Source organism: Silurus meridionalis, chromosome 2 (genome assembly GCF_014805685.1).
Source record: "Silurus meridionalis isolate SWU-2019-XX chromosome 2, ASM1480568v1, whole genome shotgun sequence".
In the NCBI taxonomy this organism is placed as follows: Eukaryota; Metazoa; Chordata; class Actinopteri; order Siluriformes; family Siluridae; genus Silurus; species Silurus meridionalis.
In genome coordinates this window covers 11,546,809-11,563,631 of record NC_060885.1, presented here as the reverse complement: position 1 = coordinate 11,563,631, position 16,823 = coordinate 11,546,809, and the positions used below count along the sequence as shown (strand labels likewise).

The window sequence follows — 16,823 nt, the reverse complement described above, 5'->3', positions numbered from 1 at the left end:
TGACATTATTTTCTATATCTGGTGATACATTGAAGCTGTCATGCTTTTTTGCGTTCTCAGCAGGTTTATTTGTGTTCCGTGACGATATTTTTGCACAGCTATTGCCAATCAATGTCATGAGGAACTTTTTATTTTTTAGCTGATGAGATTCTGCTGTTCACCATCAGTATGGTGCAAGAACACTGTGTGCATCTTAATGCATTTCTCATCGAAGTGTGTTTAAACACTTTTTGGATTATTACAAATTGTTTATTCGGCAGAATAATAATACAGTTTATACAATGCTTTAAATGTTGTTTTTTTCTTCTCTTTGTCTTCAGTGTCACTGGTGGAGAGCTTTTTGAAGACATTGTTGCTCGAGAGTATTATAGTGAAGCTGATGCCAGGTGGGTCCATTTTAGTGCGTGCAACACACATTTACATTACATTGCATGTAAGCACACACACACGCACATGCACATGCACATGCACACACACACACGCACATGCACAACAAAAATCCTGGTACTGAGGGATGTTTTGCCAGACCACTATTGTAACTAAAACATTAATTACCTTGCTGGGTGAAATAATGGGCTCAGAAAAGCCTGAATATTATTTCCCCTGTATTGTAGATGTTGGTCACACAGCAGGTTGTTGCTCAAATATAATTTTTTGTCTGCATTGCAAATATCAAGTGCGTAAACTCAATTTGTTCGGTCTGCTTGCATAATCAAATTGGTTGCTATAGTAACAATACAGGTGTGCATACATCTGTCAGTGCACTGTATGTGAAAGTTAGTCGCTCACATTGCCACCAGCATGGAGATTTTGTCATCGATTATGTTAGAGTACGAGTGTTACGTTCATATCGTAAGTGGATTCACTCCACAACACAACCTGGAGTTTTTTTCAGCACAGAGGTCAGCCAGCGAAACCGTTACTTTTTCACTCAGCTTGTGGATTTTGGCTGCGTTGATCATTTTCATGTGGTCAGGACATCTTTCTTTCACACAGTGGATAAGCAAAAAATTATAATAATTTGAGTTTAGTTCCCAGGTTGAGAATAGCCTTAAAAGATGAACACGGCTGACTTCTCTAGAGAATATTTAGTTTTTAGTGTTTTAATCACCAAAAATGCTTGCCATGAGCATATACCCTACAGAAGCTCTTAGCTATTTCAGATACAACAAGAAGTTGGTGGGCATGAAGTGCATCAACCGCATCCAATTTCTGTAGTACGAGTCAATGGAAGTGCACACAAAGAAGGCAGTATACAGTAGAAAGCACACATATGTCAATGTTGACTTTAGCTCTTGTTCATACATTAATAATTGTGAGAAGGTGAAGCTGGTCACAAAGGTAAATGATTTCAATGCTAATTCCACATCCTGTTTAATTGATCTATTCACCTTCAGTAAATTCTTTATGCTGGACCAAGTTTTGGTGGACCTAAAACCTGTCCAATGATCACTGGACATGAAGTAGCACATCCTAGTTAGTGCAGTTCAGTATTTCTAAAGGGGTCCTTTTTAGATGTACAAAGTACCGCACAAACATGTTTAATACGCACCCATAGTAGCTGCTTATAATGTAGGCCAACTTTACTAAAGCAGGAGGCAACAAAAACACTCTAAACACAATGTGGACCAGAAGGCCTGGAGGCCAAGCCTGCCACCTAGCCTCCCAGATTACAGCACAGATGCAGAGTTTGCCACCCACAGACAGCTTGGTGAACTTTCGAAGGCTAGATTTTATTAATTTGAATTTGCGAAAAGTCACTTATTTGCCAAAGTTAATTATTAGCATATTATGTTTGTATTTTTGATTGCAGTTTTTCTTCATTGGTGTCTATGTTAATTTTTTATTTCTTTTCTTGTAAGCTTTTAAGATGTTGGCAGCTTCTCTGATTACATTAATACCTAGAGAGATGCTTGAAATGACCAACTGCTTGGGTAACTAGGGTTCAATGCTAAATGTTCAACAATAGAAAATTTCCTCTGGCCCTTGTAACAAATGTAAATGTATCTCTTTATCTTCGGTGCACTTTCTCTGGTTGTATATTTATAACCATAAAATCAATCTATCCACATTCAGAAGTGGCAGAAATTACAACGGCGATAACTTTCCTTGTCTCTCTTTTTGTTTCAGTCACTGCATTAATCAGATCCTGGAGAGCGTGAGCCACATTCACCAGCATGACATTGTGCACAGGGACCTGAAGGTGAGTCATGCCGTTGTTATGGAAACCTGTGTTGAAAGCAGAGGACGTCATCAGATGACCCCAATCCCACTTGAACCCCCTTTATTCGGCAACTGCGTGGCATCACGTGCACACACAGGCTTGCAGTGCAAAACGTCATTCACTACCCTGGAGAACAATGCCTCCTTATTATTAGTAGTATTTTTAGTATTATTTTATAATTTTGGATTTTTTATTTTAACAACTGTGTTTGTTTGAGCATCTTTAAGTCATGACATCAGGCCGTAGTTGATCTGTATGACATGAACAACCACAAACTACAATAGCAGGAAAAATCAACTAATGCAAAGGAGACAGATCTTAAATGTTGAGCTATTTTATGAGTTGCTTTGCTTCCATAACCTCAAATGACTGTATAAGACTGTAGAATGGACATTACTCACAATCACACACACAATTTGGTGCTCATGTTAGTTCTTACGCTCCAGGGTTTTGTGTTGTTTTAAAGATTTCTAATCACTTTCTTGATATCACCCAAATGAGTCTGGTTCCTCTCGAGGTTTCTTTCTCAGAACGTCTAAGGGAGTTTTTGCCATCAGAGATAAATACACATCATTTACCTTTATTCTTAAATTCTGTGAAGCAGCTTTGAAAAAATGTCCATTGTGAAAAGCGCAATAGAATTAAACTTGACTTGACAGATGTACAATTTATGGTTCATCATAGATACTAGAACTTCCATTAGATTCAGCACCTGCCTTGTTTGCTTCTTCTCTGCATTGTGCAGTTCATTTGGCACCGTTGTTTGCACACTAAACCTACATATCATCCAGAGGGCTCTAGGTGATTAGATCTGTATGATTGTGTGTAGGTAGGTGAGAGGAACAGTGTCAGGACCTCTAGAGAATAATCTCCTGTGACACTGTTAGAGGAACCATGGGTCTTTCTGGTTGTCTGACATGAGGATGGAACAGAACAGGCTGCAGAGGCAAACTGTGAGATCAGGGGCTAGAGAGTGCAGTCTTTAATCTCTCTCTTTCTCTTCGTCTCACAAGCTTGGATATATTTCACTGTCTCTCACAGCTTACCTTTAGCCAGAGACAGCAGACACACAGAGAAACAAACAATGATCTTAAGAGAGAAAGAGGCATGGTGGGATGGTTACCATAGCAAGCAGTGTGACGTCAGACTGCAGGGGACGGAGGGGCTGGACTAGACCTGTAATGTCATCTTAAATTCTATTCATCAGTCCTGCCCCACAAAAGACGACGATAATGCAGATTTACAGCCGATTCAAAACATCTGTTAATTATATTAAGTTGCATGTAACTAAATAGAGCAGGAAGTTAAAATTCTGAACAGTAGCAAAGTGAGAAGACCTCATGAACCCCAGTACACCCTTCTCATTAAACTGCCAAGAGACATTAACATGCTGTCGCATCTTTCTTTCGGTCCTGCACTCAATCACAATACCTGGAGTCCAATTTAAAAACTGCTTAATATTCCTGCTGTGCTGTGATGAAAGACCCCTAATGGGATGTGCTTTGTACATTGATGTCTTCTAGCTCTTATCACCGTTGTTTAAGCCCTCACTCTGTTTGCTTAGTATAACCTTCAGCATAATTGGCTTTAGGATGATGAGCAGGCCAAAGTGCCAGCTATCACAATTCAATAGAAAGTTCTCCCTAATGAAGGTCATACAGCTTCACAATAGAGTGGAAAATGTCACATTGTTCACCTCTGGCCTGACTGTGTATTTTTCTGATATTTTTGTTTTTTGTTTTCCTGATGAGTAACTAAACATCCATGGCATTACTAGTAGATTTTCCACAACAGAATCTTTATTAGAAGCACATGCACCTGTAGTGTATTTTCACTGGAAGACCCAGAAAAGATTTTCCTGTATTTACATGAAAATTTATTTTATTCATCAATAATTCTGATATATTATTTTTAAGACCTGTTTTAATCTAGCACTTAATTACTGAAAGTTTAGCTAGTAGAGCAGTGTGGCAGACAGCAAGATATTTTAAGGACACATTATTCTCTTTCGCATTCGTATTTATAGTAATGTTCATATATAAGTTTATGTTCACTGTATTGCTGTAGTATTGCTGTCAATTCTTGTCTTTTTCAAAACACATCAAGTGTAATGTAGTTCTTATATAGGAAGGTCTCAAAATTTTTAGTTCATTAATAAAGGTAACAATGTGACTCTTTCTTTCCATGTTTTTTTAGCCAGAGAACTTGCTGTTGGCCAGTAAGATGAAGGGGGCAGCAGTAAAGCTGGCTGACTTTGGGCTGGCTATTGAGGTGCAGGGAGATCAGCAGGCATGGTTTGGTAAGAATTTGACTTCATGCTCAACATCTGTTACAGCACAGTATAGGGCTGAGACCTGTTTAGTCACTTTAGTCATTGCTCATACACACTTTTTTGCTTTGTACAAAATTCCCAAAAGATGATGGTTCAAGCTTCTCCTTTAATTTATTATTCTTTCATTCCTCCCCCATGTGAATTGGGAGAGGATCCAATACTGCTTTAGGTGGATGCTGACTGCTTATATATGTGTAGTGGGCACTCAAACCCAGGGCACTAATGCAAGTGAGCTTGTTTGTTAATCATAGCCAAATATTTGCTTGTTTTTTGCTATATTTATCTGTGTAGTAACAAATATGCTCTTGCATCTCTAAGAAAGGAATATGCATTGACAGTGAACAAAAGCAGCCTTATCCTAGCCTAAAAAACTGAACAATGTGTGCAGAAATCAAAACCTGACCAACAGGAACTTCAGTCAACTTTGTCTTTGCTTCCCGTCACATACATGTCGAGTGAGGAATGAAATGGAGATCTTCCAGTACATGTTGATTAACATTAAACAGCAACACTGTATGTTATACACAACATTATACGATAAACTGACCAAACATAAATCGAGTAATAAATATGTAGTCACTAAATGAACAAAAGAGTAGGAAATTGTATGGGTTGTAATTAGTAATTATTGAGTTTGATTAAATTTTTTACACACTTGGTTTTCTAAACTTCTAGTTTCTCTGTACAGGTTTTGCTGGCACCCCTGGCTATCTTTCCCCTGAAGTTCTGAGGAAGGACCCATATGGGAAGCCTGTTGACATCTGGGCATGCGGTATTCCTCTCTCTCTCTCAACACTGATCTTTTGTATTTATTTATAATTTTTTTAGTCTGGTTAGCATTATTGTCGGTTTAATGCTATAAATCTGTGTAGGTGTGATCTTGTACATTCTGCTGGTGGGCTACCCCCCATTCTGGGATGAGGACCAACACAAACTCTACCAACAGATCAAAGCAGGAGCTTATGATGTAAGAAATCAAATTTGAAATGGCGCTTTTCTTTTTTCCTCTTACTTGTCATATTAAAGAATTAAACGCATATTTTCCCTCAGAACTGTTTCATAGATTCTATCCATTTCTTCTTTCAATTCAATGTCGGATCAGTTCGTGCCAGATAAATGGATTTGAGGCAGTGTTGCTTTTCGCCGATTAGTCTAGTTGATTTGGCAAGCAGTCTAATCAGTCAAACCTGTGACACGGAGAATGTCACACCCACGGCCAGTTACATCGACTAAGAGCGAGAAGCCCAGGCTTTATGCCCCTATTAATTTTGAATTGGCCTATTTGAGAGTTAGGTCACCTTCTAATCAATCAGAGATGCCCATGTCCATCACTCCTTAAATGTGCATAGCATTCAATAAGTTATTCTACAGTAGCTGTATGCTGGACATGAAAATGTGCTTCTAACTTTAACATCTGATGCCCCTAACTGTTCTAACATGGTGTAAATGTAATTAAAAATTAACATGGTCACATAGGTATATGTAATTCATTGATTTATAAGTAAGAGTTGAACACTGTTTTTTTATATTTTATTTTTTATTCTCATTATATGTTCATAGTTCATCGGTTTGTTTCTTAATCTTTTCTTAAAACACAGTATATATTCTTTCTCCAACTTTTTGTTCTCTTTTTTTCCCCAGTTCCCCTCTCCAGAGTGGGACACTGTTACTCCAGAGGCCAAAAATCTCATCAACCAGATGCTGACCATCAACCCGGCTAAAAGGATAACGGCTGACCAGGCCCTCAAGCACCCATGGGTTTGCGTAAGTGCTTTAACTTTCGATCTTATAATATTTTATGAAAGATGGCACAACACCACTTTTTCCTTATCAGTATTCAAAACCTGAGTACAGACAGTGGTGTTGCGCAATTAATTGTATCGCAATCGCGATGTCAGCTTGTGTGCTATTATATGACAGCAAAATGTTGCGCTTTTATGAAATAAACAAGTACATGTGTGGACACATACTTTCTGAGAGCAGATTTTCCATGCTGCTAACCAAACAGAAAAGACCAGATAGTCTCAATTTAGGCAGTGCACGTGACTTTCCGGTGTGTGCAGTGTGGAGACCAGAAGATGGATGGCAAGCAGACCGACACTGAATTGTTAGCTAAAAGATAAACCGCTACCTCTGTTATATGGCGATGTTTTGGCTTTGAGATTACTGGTACTGTGCAAGGTTTGCTAAATTAAAGTTGCTACATTAAGTGGCAATATGACAAATGTGTAACAGCACAGAGAAAAATATGTTGAATGCGTGACGGAGAAAACCCAGATTAGTAAAGAGACAGCTGAACAAAACAAGGCAACCTGTTACCCAAACAAAACAAAGCACATTTACAGATGTGTTTGCAAAAGTCATGCCTTATGATAAGTGTAACATTTTCTCTCTCTCTCTCTCCGGTGTCTGTTACATCCTGCGCAAACAGGGCTTCTAGAATTTTTGCCACCCTATGCAAGATTCCTTTTGTCAAAAAAATATTTTTTGTAAAACTTTTATATAATGCAAATGTTATTTTATTTGTAAAAACTTACTTGTTTTACAAATACACATTTCAGCATCACTAATCTGTGTACAATTTTCTGATAACCAATCAAGTGAAACCTTCTTATTGTATCGTAATCGCATATTGCAATATTAGGACATGTAAGAGGACAGTGTGACAGCAGTGAAGTGTGCAGTAGGAACGACAAACTGGTTCAAGGTGGAGGTTGAACTGCATCAAAGATCGGCTCTGAGCCCTTTCCTATTTGCAGTGGTGATGGACAGTTTGATGAGGTTTATGGATGTGGTGAGGGAAGACATGCAGGTAGTTGGTTTGGAAGAGGCAGATGTAGAGGACAGGGTAGTATGGAGACGGATGATCCGCTGTGGTGACCCCTAATGGAAACAGCCGAAAGAAGAAAAAGAAGGAGCGCATATTGCAATATTGACCTTAATAATTGCAACATGGTATTTTTCCCCAAATCATACAGCCCTAGTATAGGCCAAAATAAAGGCCACATTTCTTACACTTTAAAAATGAATAATTTTGACTGATTTATTTAAAGAGGTCATTTAAACTTACTTAAAATGGTCAAATACTCGCCTGTTAGCACAATATGCCAAGAAATGTTCTAATTGTCCTTAAATTAAATTTTCAACCAAAGAACAGTGGTTCATATTCAAAGTTTGGGGATAAGGACTTCAAAAATCGTACCATTATTCTGTCTATCTGTCAAATGAAGGTTCCAACGTGATGTCCAGTTACATGTTTTGTTTGTCCAGAAACCTAATTAATTCACAATAAGGATCCTTGATACTAATACTTTCGGAAAAGTTTTAGTTAAAGCACAATGTGTTTTTCTCTTAAAAAAAAAAAAAAAAATGTGTTTTGTTGGACAATATTTCAGCTTTCTCTTGCCATCAAACACAAAGGATGGTAAAATGCATACTTTCACAGGACTGACAGTTTGACCGACATGGCAGATGAGCAGCCACAGACCCATTTCCTGTTGAAATTAATCTGCTTACTCAGCACTAAGTGCTTCACACCAAAAACTCTCAAATAGTTTTAAAGGCAGGATTCTGTGAAGTTCTTTGAGACCAGTAAACATTTCTTGCTCCAAAAAGCTCATTGTTTTGTTGTTCAAAACTTTGGCTTTTAAACTTAAATCCATTGCATAGAAGAGCAGAGAACCAATTGGAAATCAGCCTTCATTTTAAAGGATGTATCCAGAGACATGTGCAAAAGACACTGGGCAGTCTGTATCTCCCGGGTGGATCATCGGAGGCTGAAAGTAACTACTAGACTGAATAAAGTGCTGAGACGTTCCAAAATAAGACACGCTGTTTCAGCTGTAGTTTGAATTAACAGCAACAATGAGAAGAGAAAGTTCTGGCTGAAATAAACTCTACCTAGTCAGCAAGCTGCTCATCTCCTCACATCCAACATGAATTCCACAGGATTTGATCCTGTGCACTGTGAAGACAGTAATTATTGCTTCTTCTACTGAGTCCCAGGTGATGGAAACATATACTTGCTGCATCTGAAATTGCTCTTTCAGACGCTATAAAGTATATAGATGAATCTATAAGGGGCACTGTAGAGGGAGAAAAAGTCAAGGTGATGGGGAAACTGTCTTTGGCCACATTTATTAATAAGTGCTTCAGAAACATGTCTATATATAGATTTACAGTTATATACATTTTAAGCAAAATTTTTTCAATTCTTCCACCTGTTTTACTAAATAACTTGTGCTGAATGTGTTAATACACTATACAAATAATTTTTTTTTATTGATTTATTTTGTATTTGTTTTTTCACCCCCTTCTGTGAATTTGTATAAAACATGACAGAGTGGCTGCACCCCACATATGTGATGAATAATGAATGAGTTCAGTTCAGACCTGACACTCCTTTCTCCAGATTAAAGGGCTAAATTAGTTCTTTTTTCCTCATCTGGACTGAGCCTGTTTCCTGCTGTCATTCTGATGAAGTGTATTTCTTTTAATGATGAAAAATGTCCTGCAGTTACATACATCAGTCTTAAATCATTTGAAGTTTCTTGCTATTCTGATTGAGTCAGAAATCATCAGTAATTGTGCATAATGTACACATTCTCGATTCTTTTCCTTTCTACTTTTTTGAGTTACGTTTTTAGTTCTGAGCTTCGAAAGCTCTATGTTTCGGTTGGAGTTCTGCAAATTTCAAAAGAACCCTAAATTGCAAAATTAGATCCTGGCAAAATTTTATTATTTACATTATTTTGGCTTTGTAGAATACTATTGGAAATCACTGAAGCTTCTCTTCGATCACTGGCATAGTGTCTAGCATAGTTCTTTTCATTTACTACCTTTGAAGTCAGAGCAAAGTAGCCGATGATATGATATTACTGCTTTGTGCTCACTCCTCACTCCTCTTTCCCATGCAGCAACGCTCCACTGTGGCTTCCATGATGCATCGCCAAGAGACTGTTGAGTGTCTGCGCAAATTCAATGCCAGGAGAAAGCTGAAGGTGTGTGATTCACTTACTCAGATAGTTTTGTCAGTAAGACGAGCTACTTCGCTTAATTTTCGATTTAATTTTATATATTTTTTTAATTCTACAAGCTAATCGAGTTCTGTGTTCATTTTGCAGGGAGCCATTCTGACCACCATGCTTGTGTCTAGAAATTTCTCTGGTGAGTGACGTGTAGAGTAAGAGTGCTGCATTTTTCCAAAACGTTACGTGTTTTTATCAGCACACAGTCATACTTTTTCTTAGAACATAAGACCATTATTTAGGTTTTTTTACCATATGTGTCCTGGCTTTGTACTTTATGACTTTGTCTGATTGACTATCAAAACACACACTGACTTGATAAGACTTATGCTTGATGTGTGTTACTGGAGTGGATGGGAAGTGTTGTCATTAGTAAAGGGGCATGGCCTCACATTAGTCCCTCCCAACGGAATGCTTCTTTGTCCAATAGTGGGCCGGCAGCACACGAGCCCCGCCGCCCCCACCACCAGCACGGCCGCGCTGGCACAGGAAGGTATGTGGAGAGGGCACTGTTTGCCTCTCGGTCTTCAATCTGCCCGTATGTTTGGCACGCGGGAGAATGGTCTGCCCTGAACGCACGGACTCTCAGTGCACACACTTTAATAGAGACACAGATACACAAACATGCTGGTGTTGAGGACAGTTTTATTGGCACATTCAGCAGATGGTTCAGTGTGAAATGTCTCATAGTAGGACCATATTTTCCAAACAGTAAGATGCTCTTGAGTATTAGCTGGAGTTATTAAACCTCTCGCAGTTTTAATCATCCCCAAGCAACCATAACCATCTCTGCTTCAAAGTGTCAGTCTTTTCAAAAAGTGTGGTATGGCAAAGGGTCATGCTATATCAGTGCAAATCTTTAGGATGTTGTCAGTTATAATGTGCATGACAGGCCAATTAGCAGTAAAACTGACTTTGATAACATTTAGCAAGCTAATGTTCAAATAAACGTGTAACAGTACTGATTAGTTATTAGAGATGTTGCATTCCCAAAACCTCTAGGATGGTCATAACCGCCATAATTATTGTGTGTAGCCAGGAGCCGAAAGTGGCTGAAATAGCCATTGCATCCTCCATCAACACTATTGGTTAAATAATAGAGCATCTGTCTAGTGATATCACACAAAAAAAGACATGATAAAAACAATGTAAATTGGCAACCAAGAGCAAATGTAAATTTTTTAAAAATAATATATAATGAAACTCTTTAAGAGAAAATACACTTTTGACAATTCTCTTTCTCTCATTTATGTGTATGATATGTATGTATGTATGTATATATATTATTTGTAATAGAAGAGTGAAAGGGAGAGTCTATAGGACTGTGGTGAGACCTGCGATGTTGTACGGTTTAGAGACAGTGGCATTGAGTAAAAGACAGGTGGTGGAGCTGGAGGTAGCAGAGCTGAAGATGTTGAGATTTGATTTGGGAGTGACGAGGATGGACAGGATTAGAATTGAGTTTATTAGAGGGACAGCGCATGTAGGGCGTTTTTATTGACAAGGTGAGGGAAGGGCAATTAAGATGGTTTGGACATGTGGAGAGGAGGGACATGGGGTATATCAGTAGGAGAATGCTGAGGATGGAGCCACCAGGAAGGAGGAAAAGAGGAAGACCAAGGAAGAGGTTTATGGATGTGGTGAGGGAATAGACTCAGGTGGTTGGGTTAAAAGCGGCAGATGTAGAGGAGAGGGGGATATGGAGACGTATGATCCGCTGTGGCAACCTCTAACGGTAGAAGCTGAAAGAAGATACTTTTTAGCACTGTAAACATTCTTCTTCCTATAATGGCCAGTCACTTATATTACGTCTATTGACGAGCCCTGCAAACAGCCTTCCTCAGACTCATATTAAAAATCAGTGATTTCAGCTGAATTAGTTTGTGCTTTACTTTTGCAAATAATGACCATGGGATTTTTTTTTTTTTTTATATTTTGCATTTTTTTGATGGACACATTTGATTCCCTTTTGGTGAATGGTGAAAGGATTACATAACAAATCTAGCTTGTAAGACAAGGGAGTGGAAATTTGGTGGAAAATAAAATATGAAATATCAGTCAAGGATAGCCTGCCATGTGTTTATATTAAATGCTGAATAGACTGAAGGGAAAATCACTTAAAGCTACAATTGTTGAATTGACATTGTATAATTGCAAATGATTTGTCCCGCAAAGTGAACGTCTTCTGAATGCAATATTCAACATTCTTTAAAACGTGTTTAAGGGAATTATTGTGCTTTCTGCTCTGTGGGTTTGACAGTAGAGAATGGGCGTCCGGTGAACCTTAAACCTTTGAGTCCACAGCACACTGTTGAGAAGCATAGCGAATATCTACTTGGGTTCCATTAGCATAATTTTAACATGCTACAATAATATTGACCTCAGTAAGTTTTTCCTATTCCTGTTTAAAAACCTGTTTGGAGTTTAGATGCAGTTTTGCAACAGCATTATCCCATGTTTAAAAAAAAAAGAGAAAAAAAAAACTATGAAGCTCCAAGTTGAAACAGTGTGTGTATGAGAGTATGTGTGTGTCTGTTTATGCTCATGTGTCAGCATGCTTTTTTTATTTGTAAAAATGTTGGACAACATACACTGACCAGAGAGGGCCAGTGGGTTCATGTTTAAATTGAGCAGACATGTTGCGCTGTCCAGCATGTGTCCAGAAGTGTGTGTGCATGGAAAACAAGATGTTCAAAAAAACAATTTGCTGCATCAGTATCCAAGAGGCATGCCTGCCTTTAGCCTGCAATCGCCTTGAAGCTAAGGTCTGCTTGAGGGTGTGTGTGAATTGAATTGAATCCAGTGTAGAAAGTTCAGTGAAGTATTCTGATTAGAATTCCACAAGGTGTGCGTAAGTGCAGTGTAAACCTGGCCTAATGATGATTTATTGTATGGGGTGTCAAGTTTATTTTAGATAACAGGCCACATTACACTTGGTCTAATGCCAGGTATGCATAAGTGCCTAATAAATGATAAATGCCCAAATAGCCTAAAATGTTTTTCACGTTTTTAAATGAAAAAAAAATTAAATGGCCTAATAAACTGATTTAAACTCAAATAAATCAGTTTATTAGGCCAAGAACACATTTAACCGTTCTCAAATTTGTACGTTTATCAGCATTAATCTGGAAGTCACATTCTGAATCCACAAGTGGCTTAAACATACTGTATATCACAAACAAAACAGATCTTTTGTTAGCAGTGTTGCCACCTACAGCTGAACTGGACTAGCCCATATTATTGGATTGGGGGGGTCAAAAAAGTTTGCAAAATTATACATATTAAAGGCATAAAAGATAAGAATATACAAGTATTGCGTTCTCTGACCCTAGTAGATACTGAAATAGAATTAAAAAAAATCAGAATTCCTTTAATTATGGTCCACAAAACACATTTAAAACATATTATTTGGCACCTCTGGGTTACTGACCTACTTGGAATTAACTTTAAGTGCCTTTTTCTTTTCTTTTTTTTTCTTTTCTTTCATGAAACATTATTCAATCCTAATCCAGAACTTCCACTTGGTTAGCTCTCAGTATACGGGTTCAGTAGGACTTCTGCCTGATAATTGCATGTTAAACCAAGGCCTCATGTTGGTCTACATGTCGACTCACTGGAGACAGGAAAGATATTTGCTTGTTATCCAAATCTGCATGTCGAGGCAGTAGTCACCTCGCTGCATGGACCAAGCATGAAAAAGACATTTCCTACCAATCTTTTCCCCAAAACATATCACTGATTATTGATTCTAATCTCAACCTTTTTTTTTCTTGCCTCTCTTCTACCTTTTGCCAATTGGAAGGTAAGAGAATTTTAGGTTCCACAAAACAAAATAAAAGCCTAGTAATAGTTTTTTGTATTATGTTTTTTAGGAGATTCTTTCCTTATTTCTGTCTTATCAGTGTCCACAACATTTCAGTGCTACCCATGTGTTTGTGTCTATCTATCTCAAAGCTGTAAGTTGTGTGCATCCTTCTGTATGTCTGTCTGTCTTCAGGGGAACATTTTAATATTTGTATGCAAATATATTAAATAGTGTGCAACACGTTTCAACGTTTCGCTACCAGCTTGTAAATTAAGAAAAAGAAAAAAAAAAGGACACAACACCTCGGACTCAGACATCTTCAGTCTGCTCTGGCACATTACATTTTTCAGGAGGAAGTGCTACTTATATTGCAGTGCTTCTTCTGGCCAGTTTTTTCTATTATTAATAAAATGTGTCTTAAACTGTGTATATTGTCTTTTGTTTTTCAGCATGCAAAAGTTTATTGAACAAAAAGTCGGATGGAGTGAAGGTAAGCTCTGACATTACTCTGAGAAAAACACAAACACACACACACACACTCTTACGCTTTCTCACTCTTTCATGATCTAGTTTTCTTTTACCCCCCTCTCTCTTTCTCTGTTTCATTTTATCACTCTTATCTTTGCCACTCTTTTACCATCAATTTTTCCACTCCACCTCTTTCTCGCTCTATCTCAGCTTCTTTCTGTCTTGCTGTCACTATTATATCCCCTCTCTTTTCAACCTTGTAGATTTACATGTCTGAATATTTTTCTGTCTTATGGGCATTCATAATTTTTTGGGCTATTGATTGACATTTGAATAAGTAACTACTTGTTGTTTGTTATTTGATTGTTATTTGTTCAACAAATTGCATTTTTACAGGGCTGGCAGTTGCCTTTCTATCTCTCTTTATTTCTCTTCAACTCTCCTTTATTTTTTTCCCTTTCTTTTCTTCTGCTTTGCTTCCTTAAGTTGGGCCTACTGTTCCCTGTGCTAGTCTCAGTGCATGCAGTGAATAGTTGGCATTGTACTCCTATTTAAAACAGTACGTACCTTTCCATGTGGAGAGTTCTGCTAAAGTTATGTAGGTAAACTAACTGCACAAAGTGAAATATTTAGTGTAATGATATATATATATATATATATATATATATATATATATATATACACACACACAAATATATACAGATTTGCGTATGTTTTATATATGCACATTTATTTATTTATTTGTTAGAATATCGATCCCTCATCAGTTTTTTGTGGTTATTCCTCCTCTTCCTGTTTTCTAAAAGATCCTCTATTGCACAGCTGTATTTTTCTATCCCTGTTTTCATTGGCTTATTTTCCCCCTTCTGCTCCTATGCTATCTTTTTATTTATTTTTTATTATATAACCTTCTATGTTTTACACTGTTCAGAAAAGGAAGTCAAGCTCCAGTGTTTGTTTGATGGTGAGATTTGTTCTATGTCTCCCCTCACTTTTTCATGTTCCCCCTTTTCTTTCCCGCTAGTTATTTCTTTTCTCATTGGACTTTTATCCGTTTTTGATCAGATATCACAGTCATTCCCTTTGGTTTTATAGACACAGACATGCATGTATCTGTGCACATCACACCACATACTCCTCCAAGGTCCACTAAGATGTATGTTGCTGTTGCTTCCTATTCAAATGGCGTAACAGATCAGTGCTGCCTAATGTTTAGGACGAGTGGAGAAAAGGCTGAGGCAGAGAAAACCTGTCACCGTGCCTCTGTAGTTGATGCAGCAAAGCACCAGAGTCTTATTTATGATGCAGGAGTGTTGATCAGGGGCCATTCAGTTTATTACTTAGTGGACCTTATAGCATTTCATGCTGTAACTAGGAGCCTTCTGTGGCAGAGTTCTCAGAAGTGCAGAAATCAAACCTTTTGCTCTTATTATTTCTGTTCACCTACACCAGACTACTCCATGCCGATCTACACTAACAAAGTATACCAGACACCCAACACAGTATCCCGCAATTACTGTATACAGCACCCGCACCCACACATCACCAACCCCACATGCAGCAGGTGATGTGTCTCAGCGTGGCGATTGCAGAAATGTTGTCATTCTTAGCTTGCCAGAGTGAGGAAGAACTTTTTATACTCGTCATAGTTATACTTACTTTATTTTTATGCTCTCATTTACAAACAAACTTATGCATGTATGGATCATTGGGACATTTCTCATGCTTTGGTGTTCTGTCTTTGGTTGGTTACATTTAATAGGCAGCAGCAGCATGCAGTAACAGCTTAGTAGGGTTTGATTTCAGATCTGATCCAGTCCAGTGATAGATTTCAGCAATGATAGACTTGTATGTGGTGCTGGGAGCTCCTGTATTAGTAAATCACAAATCTTTTAAGGATGTGCACTTAAAACACCAAATTTGTAGAAATATTAATTAGATTTTCACTTTGAGAAAGAGATGCTTTTCTCAAGGCAACCCGATGTTCCAGGCTTTCTGCCAGACCCCTGTTTTTATCGATGCATGTGCGATCATCTCACAATGCACACCACCCATTACCTCTGCTTCAACTGCACGAGATCAGGCCTGACCCAACACACACACACACACGCAAACGGAAACACTTACTGTGCTCTCCTTATTCCTTGAATGCTTTTCTTCCCACCATCACACAAACTGAGTGTGACCAAGGTTTATCTTGAGCGTTTTATCAGAGACCATCTCGTGCAATTCTTACAAATGAACAGACCATCGTATTGGTATTTATATCTGAGCATAAATGTGATTATACACTATATGGACAAATGTTTGTGGACACCGTACAGTATCATTTGTATGTGCTCTATAAACATCCCATTCCACATTTAGTCCTCATTTGCATTTTAATAACCTCCATTCTTCTGGAAGGACGTTCCACTAGATTTCCGCGTGTGCTTATGGATATTTGTGCTCATTCAGCTACAAGGGCGTTTGTAATGTCAGGTACTCATGTAGGGTGAGGAAGCCTGGGGTGCAGTCTGTGTTCCAATTTATCTCAAAGGTTATTAGTAGGGTCAGTAAGCTCTAAACAGGCCCCTCAAGATATTCCACTTCAACTAATGTAAACCATGTCTTCATGCAGCGTTCTTTGTAGGTCTTTTAGTTCAAGTGTAATTCTACCTCATCCAAAATACAATTGTGTATCCAAATTTCCTCCAAATTTGAGTGAGAACCACATATGGCTTAAAAAGTCAGGTGTCCAAATACTTTTGTCCATAGAGTGTATTTATTGCCTTTTTTTCTGTTGTATAATAAAAGTAAGCTGTGCCTCAGTCACTTTTTAAATATATTTGTTCCTTTATTTGTGGTGGAAAGTTAATGTGTATGCGATGCTAATGGAGCGTTTAAATCCAGGTGTGTTTTTTTCCTTTCAAACACAAACCTTTCTTGTTCAAAAAATAAAAAGAGTACTCAAATGTCCCAATACTT

The 16,823-nt window shown here is 38.0% G+C and overlaps 1 protein-coding gene across 27 annotated transcripts in view; it reads left to right on the top strand.

The window, feature by feature from the left end:
• camk2g2 (calcium/calmodulin-dependent protein kinase (CaM kinase) II gamma 2) overlaps positions 1-16,823 on the top strand; it is a 65,060-nt gene that overhangs the window by 36,451 nt on the left and 11,786 nt on the right. For 11 of the 27 annotated variants that reach the window (XM_046834210.1, XM_046834245.1, XM_046834229.1 and 8 more), the window contains exons 5-14: positions 321-386; positions 2,131-2,203; positions 4,421-4,523; positions 5,245-5,328; positions 5,429-5,523; positions 6,198-6,320; positions 9,473-9,556; positions 9,680-9,722; positions 10,014-10,076; positions 13,838-13,878. In XM_046834210.1, coding sequence (XP_046690166.1) covers positions 321-386; positions 2,131-2,203; positions 4,421-4,523; positions 5,245-5,328; positions 5,429-5,523; positions 6,198-6,320; positions 9,473-9,556; positions 9,680-9,722; positions 10,014-10,076; positions 13,838-13,878 — 775 coding nt within the window. Of the gene's footprint in view, positions 1-320; positions 387-2,130; positions 2,204-4,420; positions 4,524-5,244; positions 5,329-5,428; positions 5,524-6,197; positions 6,321-9,472; positions 9,557-9,679; positions 9,723-10,013; positions 10,077-13,837; positions 13,879-14,787; positions 14,821-16,823 lie in introns of all 27 variants that reach the window. The other 16 variants (XM_046834220.1, XM_046834261.1, XM_046834313.1 and 13 more) reach the window with 3 other exon arrangements.